Here is a 17,799-nt window from a genome sequence, read left to right on the forward strand (position 1 = left end):
TGTCTGGCTCCTCTGTGTATTTGGTATATTTGTTGTCTGGCTCCTCTGTGTATTTGGTATATTGTTGTCTGGCTCCTCTGTGTATTTGTTATATTTGTGTCTGGTTCCTCTGTGTATTTGGTATATTTGTGTCTAGCTCCTCTGTGTATTTGGTATATTGTTGTCTAGCTCCTCTGTGTATTTGGTATATTTGTTGTCTGGCTCCTCTGTGTATTTGGTATATTTGTGTCTAGCTCCTCTGTGTATTTGGTATATTTGTGTCTAGCTCCTCTGTGTATTTGGTATATTGTTGTCTGGCTCCTCTGTGTATTTGGTATATTTGTGTCTAGCTCCTTTGTGTATTTGGTATATTTGTGTCTAGCTCCTCTGTGTATTTGTTATATTGTTGTCTAGCTCCTCTGTGTATTTGGTATATTTGTGTCTAGCTCCTCTGTGTATTTGGTATATTTGTGTCTAGCTCCTCTGTGTATTTGGTATATTTGTGTCTAGCTCCTCTGTGTATTTGGTATATTGTTGTCTGGCTCCTCTGTGTATTTGGTATATTTGTGTCTAGCTCCTTTGTGTATTTGGTATATTTGTGTCTAGCTCCTCTGTGTATTTTTGGCTAGTTTATAGCACTGCCTATCCCTGCTTTTCTAGAAGCAATTTCATTAAAGAGTATACACCCTGTCAAAAATGTACAATACGAATTGTAGTTGGAAAATCATTATTTTATACCGCTAATTGCAGTTGTGGCTTAGGTGGGTCTTCCCTTGCCTTTGTTCAAAAGCCTGACAGGTGAATCTAAAGCACATGGATTTTCTCAAAGCTCAGTTCATGGCACCACAATCAGATGAAGTATCTCTTAGAGATTTATCATTAAGAACATGACCATGATGTGAAAAACTAATGAAAAATGTAATACTTGAGTCTGACTTATACGGGAACCAATGGAGATGTAACAACTGTCTGTCTGTCTACCATACATGAGTAGCCATGACATCCTTAACATAGGAGGTAGTGATCAGGTTTCAATGGGACCAATACAGTGGGTGCATACGCGAACCGTAGCCATGTGATTGCGGCTTTATTAGCCTTCAGGAGAAGGAGAAGACGACAAAAGTCACGGTACATTATAGAAGAGAATTTGTCAAGATGAAATGCACCCTTTTTCAGACAACAATATTATTCTTTATTTCAACCAAGAGATCTTTCCATTAAACAATGTGTTTTTTATTATTAGAATTATTTTTTTCATCTACAAAAGGGGATTAATGGAAAGCAATCAAGGTAAGGAGATAGCTTGACAAATGATTACACAAACCAGTCTCAGACTATTGCTTTTGCACATTGCTCATGATGCTGTATTAATATGTAGCTGTAATGATGTTGGGGAATGGATACGTAAAACAATCCATCACACTGCTCTCAAACTCTGAGAATGCACTTTGTTTTCTAAATTAGAGGCTATAAGCATATTAACCAAGTCATAGATCAAGTGTCCAGGCACAAACCAACCTCCTTTCAGAAAATATTAGTTTCTGTTCCTTTGATTCTTCAGAACTGACACTGAAATGAAAGCAAGAACCCATCTTGTTACTTTGACATCTTTGTGCTAATTTCCCATGACTTGACTTGATCGACTTTGAAAAGTTCCTAAAATATTTGAGCATGGTGCCAAGCCACAAATGCAAAGCTGCTACTTTTCACACATATGTTTTTAATAACATGTGTGTTAATCATTTCCTATCTAAATTAAAGTAACCAGGTTTGCTAATCTCTAGTTGGCTAGCACAGGTACTCATAGAACACTCAAACCACAGCTAAGGCCAAACGTTTTGCATCACCCTGTAGAATGAACTCATTTTGCTTCATAAAGGTTGAATGAAACCTGCTGAATAATGTTACGTTAACATACTGAATTACATACCGCTTTGTCGTTTTCCATATACTTAGTAAAAAAAAACTGACAAAAATGAAAAAATGTGACATTTTGAAATCTAACATACTACTGTACTACAATTACAGCTTCCGGTAGACTTTTGCGATATCATTTTGTAGTTTCTTTGATTACATGATGTTAAATGAAAGATCTAAATTATGTTCACAGTATTTTTTTAAAAAAATTATGCCTCAATCCTAAATTTCTAGGTCATGCAAGGAGCCTGTAGTCAGAAGACCCAGGCAAAATAAAAACAAGCAAATGCTACAGCACTTCAAATCAGCAGCATGCCATTACACCTTTAAATGGCAATCTCCTCATTGTCAACTGATCTTCCCAACAATACCTTCTCGCTAATAGTAGACAATTAAATCAGAATTTCTATAATTTAATATCATGTCAACAATAATTTAGTACCATAACACAACCGCTTAAGAAAGCGAAGGCTGCAATGTTTCCTGTCACAATGGATTAAGTGGTCTGTCTTTTGCATGTCAATTATGTTAATGATGAAAGTTCTTGTCTTATCAAGGCAGGCAGTGACTTAACCCGCAATCACAGCTAATGGGAAGTGAAATTTACTGTACATCACTGGGGACTGCTTATCCACAGCTCTGTCAAGTAACCCTTTGTGTCTCTGTAAACGGGACAAATCTGTTGAAACGGCAACGCAGCAAACTTTGCCAAGTGTACTTTGGAGGAGTATCCATTTCCATGCTTTTCTTTTTTAATGGAATTAGGCTTTTATATTTAAATGTCTTGCGATCAGATTGGTCACTTGGAGTGTATTTGAAGTGTAGCAGGGATATTTCTGTGGTGAGAATCTGGTGTCTTTTAACCTCGTCCTCTTACCTTTCTCTTTGATCCTCCTCATCCGGGTTCGACAGGAGTTGGGACCCAGCCAGGGAGAGGTCAAGAGCCGTGAGGGGCAGGTCTCTGTAAGCAAAGTTCACAAGCTGGACTGGAGCGATACACTGGCTCTCCTCTTCCACCTGCTGGGATATGATCTCAAGATCAGACACCTCAGCCTTCTGAGCAGACCTGACAGGCAAAGAGAGGAACAAACACAGTCAGACACAGTCAAGCAGATTGCACTGAATAAAAACAGCTCAGGAGTTACATTACATGAAACAAGCGGAATTCAAAACCACTCTTGCTAACCCCTGCCTTGCTGTGTGTGCGTGCCCAGGTGAATGTATCTATAAAGGCTCGGTACAAGCAGGACCCAGCTGGAAACAAGATGTGACATCTCAGGAGGGTACAGACTGCAGCTGGAGTGAAAACCAATCAGCCCCAGCCTGAATGCAGACTTCTGCCCTGTGGAACATAGTTTTAGACTCAAACAGATGCTGGTATTATATCCATTGGGATATGGTTTGCTATCGTTGGCTGCATGGATGCAACAAATGAAGGGAGAGGGATCTAGACAGTATTGCATGAGGCTCATGTGGATGCAGATGCAGTTAAACATGTTCTCTGTACAGCTTGAATGCAACAGAATCTCACCTGAAGCTTCCACTTGTGCAGTTAAAATGCTGCTGAACCTGAGGACAATGGGTTAGGAGATAAGAGAGTGCTCTCGATACTGCTTCATCTCCAAGTGCAGGGATGGAAATCAGACTCCCATTGCATAGCAGTTTGATCCATTCTTGGTTTTACTACGAGTTTAATAAGACACCTCTGAGCTTGTTACCAATTCACTGTGGCTAATCAAGCTCATATTAAAACCTGGAATGGTTGAAACTGCCTTTGCAATATGAGTCTCAATTCCATCCCAGGAATGTTTTTGTGGTTTTTACAATTAGCTACTTTCCTGCGACCGAAGACACATAAAAATGCATGTTTTTTGTTTCGTTTCCATGCATGTCGAATTAACAAAAGGGATAGTGATAAAAAAAAACTATTGCTAGTGAAGTGTTGCGAAGCATAGTAGGGTAAATGCAATAGCTTGCAAAGAAAATCTTGGAAAAGATTAGGTGTCACTTGCAAATCTTACCACAACATGATTATCTGAATATATACATAATGTATAAAAGGCATATACGTAACAGTGCCAGGTACTGATAGCTGTAGTCTGGGGGTCCACTGGGTACAAGCAGACAGCAGAGAAGATAATGGGAGGTCGGAACAGGAAAGGAAAATTCCTAGAGGGAGCAGGTTCCTAAAGTCAGCTGTGCCAAAGACAGTCCTGTGGATTTTTCAGAAATGATGAGTGGCAAAACTTGCGTATCTCATTTACTTACAAACTTATTTTTTAATAGACTACTGCCTAGACTACTGCAACTCCCTCCTGGCTGGCCTCCATGCGTCCGCCACCCGTCCGCTCCAGCTCATCCAGAACTCTGCTGCTCGCCTGGTGTTCTCTCTGCCTCGCTTCTCCCACGCTACTCCACTACTCCGCTCACTCCACTGGCTCCCGATCACCGCTCGCATCCAGTTCAAGACTCTTGTACTAGCCTACAGATGCCTTGATCAGACTGCACCCAGCTACCTCCAGACCCTCATCTCTCCCTACACCCCCACTCGACCTCTCCGCTCCGCCTGCATTTGAAGACTGGCTCTACCTCCGTTACGCTCCCCCGCCTCCAGAGCCCGCTCCTTCTCCACCCTTGCTCCACAGTGGTGGAATGACCTTCCTACAGATGTCAGGACTGCCCAGTCCCTGACCACATTCCGGTGCCTCCTTAAGACTCACCTCTTCAAACAGCATCTGTAGAACTCCTCTGTTTGTATCCTGGGACACTATCACCCTTCATTTAAATGCGCTTTATTTTGCTCTTATCTGCCCCCTATTCTTACTGCATTTAATTCTGTACCTCAGAATACTGTAATCTGCCAAGTGTTTAACCTGTAGTAGTTTGTATTTAATCATATCCTGATGTAACTATCACTATCTGCTGTATTATTGAATTGTGTTCTGTCACACTTGTACTTTGCTTGAACAAAAGTTATTGTATTTATCTTGCTCTTATTGTATTACTTGTATTGTAACACTTGAAATGTATTTGCTTACGATTGTAAGTCGCCCTGGATAAGGGCGTCTGCTAAGAAATAAATAATAATAATAATAATAATTAATAAAGACATTTCTGGCAGAAGTTTAAAATCTCACTCACCTTCGTAAACATTTTTAATACAGCAGTTTCAGCTTTTTTTTTTTTTTTTACAGGATGAACTTACAATGCATTTTGAGGCGTCAAGAGAACAAAATGTCAAATGCAAAGAAAAAATGATTCGGAAACTATCGGGTTTTTAAACTGCTTGCATTCCAAACTAGGTCTGGTTTACCCTCAGCAGACAAACTGCTAAGAACTCGCAATGAGAGCCACAGTGAAAGCAATAGACCCATCCACAGCCTGCGATTCCTGAACTGAATCCTGTTAAACCCTCTACATTCTGAGTAGGATGATAAGAACACACCACTGCCTACAGCATTTAGAACCAAGCATGCTTTATATTGACCTACCGTCAAACAAACCCTTATATTAATGCAATACTTACATTCAAACATAATCCTAAAACTATTAATTTCTCCAACAAACAAAATCAGTCTTACACAGCTGCTGCTTGGAAAAGGCAGATAAATTACTTGAAATAAACTGCCTGGGTACACTGGACTGGCTCACAGCAAAACAGAGTAAATAATATAAACACATGGTAACTGAACAGCAATAACACTGAACAAAGCATGCCAAGGGAAATGATCACAACTGGCCCCAAGCCAGCAAGTGAGAGTGGGTCACTTTTACAATTGTAATATAAAAGAAGATTTGTTTGCTGGAAGGAACATTGCTTGCCCATGGGAAATAGGGTTTGGAAGCGGTCTTGTTGTTCTGTAACAAATGTGCGGATAACCCCCTACTTCAGAGGGACTGGGTTTGCTTTGTTTCTTCTGTTAACCTTAAAGACACCCTCAAGGCAGCACTTCCCACCGCTTTAAAATAGCAGAGGCAGCTGGACACAAACCCCAAGCCTGAATCTCCTAAAGAGATGGCATTTTGTGGTTTTTACCATTTCTCCCAGCCCTGCCCACAGATCACAGATATTGCATTTGCCACCTTGGCCCAGTGAACCTGCAAGCTTTCCATTTAATAAATAGCATTTTTATTTTATGGACGTTTCACTTTTTGTTTCATATTTTGGGTTGCTTGTCACACCTGTAGTCTATAAAAGTGTTTGTTTCCTCATATGAAATCTCCCAAAATCTCACATTATGCCAGACTCACAATAGCTTTGCTGTTGCTTCAGACTGCTTTCTCCAGTATTCCTAGATCAGTTTTTTGTGAAGTGAAGTTTATGAACATGCCCTCCAAGCGTGGGTCTGGGCTGCTTTGTGTGGGTGTCAGGATGTTATTCAGTCCTTAATAGTAGTGTAGTGCCAGTATAATATTCCACTTGCTTCAGGCTACTATGTACCAGTGGTTTCAAACGTTACATTTTAAGAAGCGCCACTTGTACTCTGTAATCCCACCAGATTCTTTATTATTCACTGTCCGGTGCTTCTAACTATAGAGCACATCTGCCCAGCTCTTTATGGGCCTTTCAGAGCGTCTCGTTGGATGAGCCAACTGTATTACATTCCATCAGCATATTCTGCGATGCAAGTTGCAATTCGTTTACTGTGTGGTACAAACTGAATTAAGTTATTGACTTAATGATATGCAGCACCACAATCCAACATGCTGCAGAGTGGGTAACAGATTGCTCTTTGCTCTCTGATCATTTGTTTTTTCTATCTTCAAATGGTTATACTGACAAATAAACAGATCAGTGTGTCTTTTTATTACGGGAATCTCTGACAGAAGTTCTTTGCATCTGCTTGGCTTGGCGAAGCCTTACACACAGACATGCTTAAGTTTTCTAGTGACACAGGACTGCAAAGATGACCTTGAGTGTTTCTCCAGGTATATTTTCAATCATCCTTTATCTTCCAGGAGGTAGGGAAAAATACTTAATCTTAACTAGAGTAGACGTGACATTATTCATTGTGCATTGCTAATTCCTGACTTAGTTATTGTGATACAGAGGGTGTGTTAACTAAATAGTCCACCATTGGGGTTAATTGTATCTTAATACCCATAACACAAAGAAGTGCACCAGATCTATTGCATGTAAATCAATACATATTGTAACATGACCTGCATATCATAATGCAAATGGCATAGACTTAACTAGAGGGATGATAATATAAATCTTGTTTTGAGTTAATTCTGTATAAAAAGGGATATGGAGCATTATACTAGGAACATCAGCATAATCGACACAAGAACTTCGGCCGAATTCTAATGAGCGTGAAGGCAATGGGTACATACTTATTTTCATTTTCAATAGCTGAATTACATTGTGCATGATGAGTGAAGCACATCTTATAAAATGCATTCCCATCACCGCAGTTATCAGCGCATCGTCAGCGTAATACAATTGTTTTAAATCACACCCAAGCAAGAAAGGTCCTGGCTTCCAACACGAATGTCACAGGGCAAAGCGATGAGTCAGCCATCTATTACTTCTTCAAAATGCTCTGTTAAAATGATGTGAAAAGATAATTCACTCGTATACATCTTGTTATTAAATGTACATCTCTAACCATCAACAGATTACAAAAAAAACATTGAATCAGATACCCACACAGTGTTAACTCAATGAATGGAATATGCTACAGAAAGCAGGTTTATAACAACAGCCTTTATGGTACCAAATCTTGGATTCAGTTTGAAGAAGCTAAGCAAGGCTGAGTCTGGTCAGTACTGAACTTGGCTGGAGGATCTTTAAGAAAAAAAGTGTTAGAATGGGACGCTGTGACTCTGCAGGTGCTGCTGAGCCATTCAAAGAATATACACCTTACACCGATTTCATTTAAAAAAAAAAGGAACCTCTCAAGAAAGATGACGTAGCATCTCAGTGGCCCTTGCCTATCTAAACATGAATACAAAGAGAATTCAATTTGTGAAACAGTACTTAATCCTCAGCTTCTTTAGTGCACACAGGGTAACAACTCTTGTCATGTATTGATCATTTTGAGCTGTTCACCATCAAATATTTACAATTCTTTCTAACGTGGTTTAAGCAGTGTTTGTGTCACGCAATACAATCTATGATACGATGATGTTACCATATTGCCAAATGGGTTAAATTGCACCAACAGCCAGACCAATGACACTGCCTAGCCTTACAGCTTACGTATTTCATGCTTAAACAACAGTATCTTCACTGAGGGAGTCCTAAACAAACAGAAGTCACATTGATAATAGCTTCAATCCCACTACCGGGGTCTGAGAGCATCAACGATCCCATACTTCTCCAGTGTCCTCCAAAAGCCTAACAGCTTTCGGATATCGATCTATCTCAGCTTCACAACCACTGTGTAATGAGAATGCGATCCCCCAGGGATCCATGCAGGCTATTTTGGGGGCTATGCTGGGATGCGCAGATAATTTGAAAAGCACACTGCTTTGTGCAGAACATTCTGCAGTCCAATATCAGTAACCATACCGTCAAACTGCTGCATTAAATCTGTTTGAATTCGTACCAAAGACACTGAGACTATTCACAGAAACAAATATAATAGGACAGTGTGCCGCACATCAGTAGGGTTACCAAGAGTCATGATTAGAAGTGAGCAATTACTTCAACTTCAGTAGAATGCTTTGATTCGTGTCATTTTTATCGCGGTATATATCAATGATCAGGATAAATATAACATTATGTGAGCTTCTCTTATTTGCTATAAAATATTTAAAATATACTGTTTTATAGTAGATGCTAAATGAATTGGCGTTTGGAGGTCATGCATAAGTGATCATCACACCAAATGAGATTTTGGAACCATCCCATCTTGGACTGCAGCGAAGGAATAATCTGGTTAGGGGCTGACTTGCTCCTCATACAGTATCTCGCATCACAGAAATATCAAAGGAATGCTTTCATACGTTCCTGTGAACTTGTCAGTGTCAGGCTTTTGTCTTTTTCCCTGCAAGCTGCATGCACAGCTCATGACTGTGTTGGATTCGAAAGCTGTGAAATGCAAACTTCTTAAAGTAATGAAACCACACACAGCGTTTCTTTGGGGCCTTTATCTAATGATCAATAACATTCATAAGAAAGACAAGGTCTCTATGGCTGGATGAAAACACATAAAGGAAATACATTCAGATTACTTAATGAAGTTTCGCTTCTGTTGGGGAAATCACATAGCACAAAGCAATTAAACTTGGCGTTATTTAATTACCTGCCTAACATTGTCATTGTTATTACAGATACATAGCCCACTTACCGTACTAATAACAGCAATAAGAATTAGACGACACCAATAGTTTTGTTGCCATCACAAGCTAACAAAACCACTTCAAGGCAGCAAAGAATCCCTAGCAAAGGTAAGAGTTTATTTCTGATTCACATCCTTAATGCACTTCAGGTAGCTGTATGTACACTCAGGGTTATAAGATGTGATTATGCTGGAAAGATAGCTTTCTTAGGCAAGGGCAACCAAGTAAGTAATTGTTTGTGCCTTGCTAATTATTAGCATTTATGATTTTTAATAGTTTCAATTTCAGGTGATGCGTTATCTTGGCTGAACTAAGTTTTACAGTTGGATGAAAAAATGTGGCTAACATTTTAATCACATAGCAGCTAAACCCCAAACAAAGGATTGCTGTTTTCAGTTTTTTGTAGGTTTCTGTATATCTACATAAACTAAACTTGTCTGGACTCACTGGGAAATAGGCTTAAACTCCTCATGATAGGGAGCTAACACTCCCTAGACCCTTGAGCTAAGCACACCCTTGAGTAGAGGCACAAGAACTTATATTCACAATACAATGATAGGCATATCAGACTGGTACACTGTTTTTTTTCCCCACAAAAAAGTAGCTACACTTAGCACATTTAGATGGTTTATTCTATTTTATTTATTTTAGACATGTGTGTCTGGCTGAATGGATTTTTGAAAAAGGAAATACTAATGTAGTTTTTTTTTTTTTATGTGCCACTGTTTTTGCATCCAGATTCATAACAACCTGCTTCCAGTTTAAAAGCTAACTACTAGTCTGCAATATCTTTTTGAACAAGAACAAACGGCATGAGACGCAGGCTTCTTCTTACCATGAGAAACTGGAACAGCTTTCCTGAGATGACTGAAACTGGGCTTGTCTGTTTACATCCAGCATCCTTGTCTGTGACAGTGTTAAAGTGTGTCAGCCTCAGTTTGTACCATTGGGCTTGATCATTTAGAACCAGTAGGCTCTCTGGTGCAAAACTTTCAAAACAGTTTAGCACCAATTTTTAAGATATTTAAAGGTTTATTTTTTAAACTCTAAACAGTGCACGGATTGTGGGAAATAAAGGTTGATGTCAATTTAACTTAGGTCTGCCAAAAAAGAAATTCTACAAATGGTGAGATTCCAAAGAAAAACAGGACATGTGATTGGATGTTACAGCTGCCTGGAGCCCTGGCTTTCATCTGTGGATTTGACTTCAAATTCCATGCAGGTCAATCCAAATTGGTATAATTGGCATGTAAGCAGAAGGCAGAGAACTAGAGCTCTCCTAATCCCTTACTATACTACATGTATTACCACAGTGGCTAAGGCTACATGATGCCTTGCCTCCATATATTTATATATACATATATGTATTTATATATATATATATATATATATATATATATATATATATATATATATATATATAGCACACCAACAGCTCTACAGTTCTAAATGGGTATTCAGAAGCAGCATTCGTAGACGAGAAGAGGAGATCAGTGAACATAGTCATTTATCGAAGTTTGTTAATCAGGAGACCTTTCATTGCTGAGCAGTGCAGAGAACACAGAGCTTGCTGAGTGACAAGGTGGAGCTTAATGGCAAAATAAACTGCGACAGGAAATTTACTAAAGGAGTTACACTCAGCCTGAGTGTTCCAAACAGCTTAAAGACAATCTAGCCCCTTCAAAAAAATCAACACCCGCAAACACACACACACTTCCACGTGTAGATTTAAGCTTCTGTTTCTCTTTGGTTTAGTATTTTTAATACACTGCAAGACTAAAACACCCTGTTTGAAAAGCCACCTTCTGGGTTAATGCAAGAGCAAACATAAGAGCACACCAATGCTAAGTGCAACAGGGAGTGCGCTCCTCTGACGCTGTGCAGCCCATAGTTAATCAAAGAAGCTGGGGGACTGTTATGAAGCGGTGTGGGATTTGCACCGATCTGATCTTGGAAACCTAAATATGCCTGCCATTGTTGAAACAGATAAAAAGCATCAAGAATATTCAATGATCAAGTTCTCTGGTAGACCTTACTAGTCATGGACAATTGAATTGTTTCAGAAGAAATCCCAAAGTTTATTTCCCAAGACTGAAAGAATCGCTAAATTTACAACATGAAAAGTGACTCTCCTCTCAGGGTCACAGAGAGTAATTATTAATAAACAGCAATAACTAGTGGAAAACGGCACTGCATACGAATAAGCCTTTGGAGTCCCTTCACATTCCGGGGTGGGATTTGTGTAGCCGCTGGCCTCCTGGTCTGGAGTGTGTGTTTTATTTATTGAAATACTCTTTATCCGGGGTAAACACATTGAGATGCAGCTTTTCATTTACAATGTGGGCCTGGAGGGAACAAGGCTGCAACACGCACAGAATACATTCAGCATTCAACAGCACTGTCAGGGAAGGAAACCTAGATTCAGAATACAAATGCTAGCTGAGAGTCCGAGGCAATGAGTGGAAAAGAAAGATGCTCCCAGTTGGTGTGCCCAGAGAACAGGACGGATTGTATTTATATAGTACATTTCATGCCACTGCATACTAATACTCCTTTGGAGTCCCTTCACATTCTGGGGAGTATTTGTGTGGCCGTCGGCCTCCTGGTCTGGAGAGGCTTTATTATTTATTTAAATCCTCTTTATCAGGAGTTGTACATTTTGTACCCAGTAGAGCTGTTTAACAGAGGAAAACTGCACATCATATTTGGTGTAAACCACCTGTCAACCATTGAATGAGAGCGCCAATAACATGCTCAGCAATTAAGAAGCAAAACAGCTTCCTCAGTTACTAATATTTCAAAACTAAGGGGTCTTCTTTGGGGCATACATTTATAAAAACAATTGATCTCTGAGGATACATAAATGCATCTTTGCCTGGGATTGAAATTAAGATGTCTAACTAATTCCTCCTCTCTAAGTAGGTGTTTTACCAGTATTATTATTATTATTATTTAATTTTATTTAGTGTGCCCAATTACTTTACTCTCGATTTACTCCCCAATTTAGAATGTAAAATAATGTTTTCCCCTCACTGCAGCAATTCCCCACATAGCTCAGGGAAACTGAAGGTTCCGTGGGTGTCCTCCGATCCCACGACCAAGCCGGCTTCCTCTTCTACACCCAGGAACTCGAGAGCGGATGTCAGCAAGGTACCGGCCTCTGGAGAACAAAGGGCAGCCTTGCAGATGTCCGCCGGAGCTCACTGGGCGCCTGGTCGGTAGGGTCCGCTGTAGCACGATGAAGAGAAACAGTCCCTTCTAGTTTTGCCTCCTTAACCCATGGGAGTACCAAGGCCAATGCGATGCTCCGTCTGGAATACCCAGTAAAGAAGAGCGACTTCACACGGCCAGGACGCGACCCCAGCTGTGCTTTTACTAGGAGAGCCACTTAGGGACCCCCATCACTACTAATATTGTTGACTGTTTTTTTAAAGCTAAACCACCAGAACTCATTTCCAATATCCAAACCATTCCAAGAGTGTGCTTTAACTACCTCGTCTTAACTAACCATTCACATCTCTGTATCACCCGAGGGCTGTCAGAAATGGGGTGGCTTTGTGGTGTTCCTGCATCACAGTCTGCTGGGCCAGATGAAATCCAGCAATAAACCCTAAATGTGCTCCATTTACTGGATTCCATTTGTTTACTGTAAATATTCCATTTCATATTTGGAGAATTTAATTTAATAAAAACTGCATTGCTAAAAGTGTAATTCTTCACAAATAGCACGCAAGTATTTCTAATGTTATAAAATGTTATGAATACTTTAATCTGTCAATCTGTTAGATGCTAAAGTATACAGTATATTGAGGAAAAATAAACCAGAAACAAAGTTAATTCATAACGTTCCAAAAACCCTTAACTATGCTATAGAGCAAAAGAACATTATGAATACCTCTCTTACAATTTCATGCTGTCCCATTGTTTGCACTGAGCCTAAATCTCTTTCCTCAATTACTCATTCGTCTATAGACTTTTCTTGATCACAAAATGGCAGGGTAAGTGAAATTGTTCAGTGACGTGAAATCAGCTGCACTCCAAACAACCAGCCCCAATTCCCAAAAGGCATATTGGGAATAAAAGTGAATACTCGAGGGAAATTAGGAACATGCCACTTGTTCAAAGCGACTGAGTGACCTTCGTACAGTTACTTTGCATTCATGCTGTAAAATCTTGCGCGGGAGTGATCAAGGCCAGACTGAATGAATATCATACTCACTGAGGGCTGCTCATGTTGAGAGATGTAGGAAGAAGCTGTAATTCCAATAACGCTGATCCAATTCTAACTCCAGAGTATAGCACAGATTCCACGCATAATGGTCCTGAAAAGAAGAAGGAGAGAAGATAAATGAATGTAACCTGAATTTAAATGTGTAACAATCGCGCTGGCTGATACAAAGTATATGGCAGTCTGGGGGTGCAACATGCTTGGACAGTTAATGCTGTTATAAAAAGCAGCTAACATATTATTACTGTTATGAAACAAAAGTGGCAAAATCCCATGATGCACTAGCTAGATGTCAGCTCTTTTTGGCTATGTAAATAAGTCTATTAATAGCTTGCAACCAATTATCACACGCTTCTTACACTTTGCAACAATTTTGCATGAGCAAACAACACAGGTGTTTGAGAGTTATCTGCAGTTTTCCGTCCCTCAGTTCTCTTTTGGACCGTTTTTTCTGATTTTTACAATTTCTGGAGCCCTTTTCAGTTTGATAATGAACAGGAGGATTTCTCTCTGAATCAACACTTCAGAATTATTCAATCAGGTGTGTTCAAAAGGGTTGAAAAGCCAATATGTTTGTAGAAAAGAAAGATTTAGGAGACATCAAGTGGACATGAAAAAGAAACAGGTGTGGAGGCAAAATATAAATCAGCAGTGGGACAGGAGCCATACAGTGTCCTGCCTACAAAGTAACAGCATCTCAAGGGGTTATTTATTGCTCATTCTGTTACTGCAGTGTTCAAATTATACTATTGAGTATCTTGAACATGCCTTTTCTTGATTTTGCTGGTAGATGCAAAGGTTCTGCCTGAGAAATCATTGAATCTCTTACACAGCAAAAACTGTCGCAAGAAGGCTTCAGTAGAATATATTGGTAATTATACAGCACAGGTCTCATTACACCCAGGACTTGCCTTTAAGCCAAGGCAGTCTCTGCATGCCTGCAAAGTCTGACTACTGCAATTTAAAAAATGGCAAATGATAAGAAAAAAATTAAACACTGTTAGCCAAAAAGTATTTGATAGCTGTTGTGTTATTGCTTAAAGAGACTGGCAGTAAAAGAAGGATGTGATTGAGCCCAGGCTTTCACATTATACTGAGAAATGTTGGGAACTATGGGAAATGTTGGGAATGGACCATTTGAACTCCTGAAGGTTATTCCCCTGTTAGCATGCATTTAACTGTTTCTTGAGTGACCCCAAAGTCTTAGCTGCTAAACAAGTACTCTGGTCATTAATCATTTACAACAGGCTTCCCATCTGAACTGGCTTTTTCTCCCCTTCTATTGATGGGCCAAATGAAATGGTTCTTTTTAGCAGGGAATATTACCTGGATTTAGCAAATGTATTTAAGTGAGAAACTGCAAAAGTTTAGCTGTCCCTTTTAAGTACAAAAAAATGTTTTCGATATGTCCATAACTGCACACAGTAAGTGGGATTTAACTATATAATCTTAGCATACCTTCACAGTCCACACACACAATTGCTTTGTCAAGTTCCCTGGTATTACATTTGCCTTTTTAAATAATCACTCTGCATTGTTGAAATACTGTTAGAGTGGAGTCCACCATCACTCCAAGGTCCCTACCCTGTTTCAATCCCATTTATTCTGTACAGTTTTGTGCTCAATATACCAATATACAGCATTTAATACACAGCATTTTACACTTGTATTAAGCTTACATTCACGTATGTTAAAGAGCAGATCCATTCCAAAGCTCTCTGTTTTGGCTTTACAGCATTTAATATGTCCTCTGGTACTGCACACAGTTTTGAGTCATTTTGCATAGTCTGCAGTTTGTATAGCATGATCCATGACATGTATACAGATTTTTTGCGATGTGTTTTTTATATCATCATATCCAACAGAAATGTATTTTCTCCATAGGTAAATGGTGCAGTGGTAACCCTTTGGATGTACTTTATTAAAACAAACTGTTGTCTGACTCCTGACTTTCTTTCTCATCATTCTCCAATATGTATTTTAATGCTGCATTTTTATTATTTTAAAATGAACACACAGAAAAAAAACTGGCACCTGTTGAAAGGCGTTCAAAAACATTCAGTGTGTCTGTATGATCTTCAGTGCATTAGAGAGCAAACAGAGGTGGCAATTTAGCTGCTGAATCATAGTTATCCAAGAAACAAAAAAAACTACTTATCATCACAGCACAGTGGAAAATATAACAGATAGCAGCCTATTGTAAATTAAGTGTGGACACATTTGACATTAATCTGTATTTATATACAATACACTGTAATGTTAACTCTTGTGTGTCTAAAATAATTAAAATAGAGAGAGAGAGTGAAAAAGAGAGAGAGGTGTCCTTCTCTTTTCGTAGTATTAAATCTCTTACATGTGTTTACGTATTATTAAGCGTCTTACACCTTACTCCATGTTTCTCTAGACAGAAGTACGGCAGCTTAGTCTGCCCCCCCCCCCCCCCCCCCCCCCTTCGAACTGATTTACCATGCAACAGGAGTCAGCTTCTACTAAACACATTTACCAGTGATCCCTAACCTTACTGTATGCTTCAGTGATCTAAACGACAGCAATAAAACAAGATCTGCATAGTGCAATCCGAGTTAGATCACGCAAGTCACTAGAACGTGTGCTACCATGTAGGAGTCTGCTGTTTTACCACCAGCAGGTCTCAATAATCCACTGCTGGTCATCAGACCCTCACAGTCTCTCAAATACAACTAATCGGTCTCTGTGAGTAAGCACAACGCACCCAATCCTATGTGGGGTTTCTTGGAATCGGTCCAGATTTCTGATCGTTCCATAAATCTGTATGATCACTCTCATTCTACTCATTAACAAGGCCTCGAACCGCTCTCGGTAACCGTACCCATACTGATTCGAGGCATACATCAGTATTGCGATCAGACCAAAGCCTTTGATAATACACGTGTAAATAATACAAGAATGGACCAGTCCATTCTTTAATTAGAAAGCTTTAGCGTAACGTTAATTAATTAAAAATATCAATAATGAATAATTCGGTCCGAACTGTAAACCTACCTTTTCAGAATTACATGGTGGACATTGTCTAATCGTCCCTCCGTTGCCCCCGTGACGATGATAATGTCTCCCTTGCTGATGATCAGTGTATATATGAAGCTCCTTGCTCGCAATATGTAGGCTGTTATCCTTAGCGGTTTTGCATTGGACAGGCACCCTCGCTGTTGCTTAGAATACGAGGCACAGCGAAGAAACCCAATCCGACGAAATACAAGCATCATCATTTACCAAGATGTAATTAACCATCCCCGGCTAACCAACTGGCTAGTTAACCACATCCTTAAACAAAAAGAAAGAAAAAGACATTACCCGTTCGTTTCGATTAGATAGGGCTTCCCCCTACCATCACAGGGACTCCTTGTGTCGGATATAGAGCTGGGTCTTCCACGACAAGGAACTGTCCAGGTGCTGAAAGAGAGATTAGCCTCGTAATCCAATTCTCCGTCGCAAAACACTGCTTTCAAAATCAACAAAGTATGTTACAGTTAAACATATTTCGGTGCAGCACACTCAATTGTAACGCGTTTTCTTATGAGAAAATATTCTGAGAGCCAGAAATTGCATTACGCTAGCCCCGATAAACGTAGCACGCTCCCTCTGATGAGATTCTGTACTGCAGTGTTATGTCCCGCTAACCCCGTTATGAACGGTCTACTTTATACTCACCTTGTTTTTGGAGTGCATCCGCTTAATACTTTATTTAGGTCGCTTAATATGGGTGTTTTTTTATCCTAGGGTTTCTTGAAATAAAAGACACTGTTGGGAATGATTCGTTATCTTTACAGCGATTGACCAAAGCGTTTGTCATTCATGTGCATCACCCTGTCAATGGGTAAATCACACGTCAATCAATCCCATGGCATGTACAGTCTGTAGAATAATTTAGCAAGGCAGTGCTTGCTCAGCTAAAGGAGAGAGCACACTTGCATGCGTATACCTACTACTGCTTTCCTATTGAAGAATGCGTTACAAACGTACTGTTTGTTTCCATTTGTTGCTCTAATGGATATTTAAATATATGTGATGCCCACATTGAAGATTAACTTTACTCACAGTTCCTTTTTAACGCTCCCAGCTGCTTCTTTCTGAGAATAGTAGTAATAATCTAAAATAAACCATTTTCAGAAGATTCACAATTTTGTTTTAAGTTTTTGGTTTCAGATTTGCACCACCTAACCACGAACAATATATATCAGGATGCAACGATTCTTCAAAATGAAAAAAGTTCAACTGCAAACCGCAGTTTGGTATGACATTCTTGTTTAGTTGTGTCAAATTTCGATTACGTGTAATCAGCATCGACCAACATTGCGTTTTGGAGCAATTGTGTACGATTTCACAAGAACAACAGTCGACAATCCCCT

General features: G+C 39.5%; 1 protein-coding gene across 3 annotated transcripts in view; it reads right to left on the minus strand.

The window, feature by feature from the left end:
• LOC117429468 (transmembrane protein 266-like) overlaps nucleotides 1-17,218 on the minus strand; it is a 47,633-nt gene extending 30,415 nt beyond the window's left edge. Inside the window, exons 1-4 of one of the 3 annotated variants that reach the window (XM_058995292.1) lie at nucleotides 17,102-17,218; nucleotides 16,745-16,843; nucleotides 13,406-13,508; nucleotides 2,774-2,962 (exon numbers count right to left, since the gene is read on the minus strand). In XM_058995292.1, coding sequence (XP_058851275.1) covers nucleotides 2,774-2,962; nucleotides 13,406-13,419 — 203 coding nt within the window. In that variant the 5' untranslated portion in view covers nucleotides 13,420-13,508; nucleotides 16,745-16,843; nucleotides 17,102-17,218. Of the gene's footprint in view, nucleotides 1-2,773; nucleotides 2,963-13,405; nucleotides 13,509-16,435; nucleotides 16,712-16,744; nucleotides 17,034-17,101 lie in introns of those variants that run through there. The other 2 variants (XM_058995293.1, XM_034917221.2) reach the window with 2 other exon arrangements.
• Between the last annotated feature and the right edge of the window lie 581 nt (nucleotides 17,219-17,799).

Source organism: Acipenser ruthenus, chromosome 21 (assembly GCF_902713425.1).
Source record: "Acipenser ruthenus chromosome 21, fAciRut3.2 maternal haplotype, whole genome shotgun sequence".
Taxonomy (NCBI): domain Eukaryota; kingdom Metazoa; phylum Chordata; class Actinopteri; order Acipenseriformes; family Acipenseridae; genus Acipenser; species Acipenser ruthenus.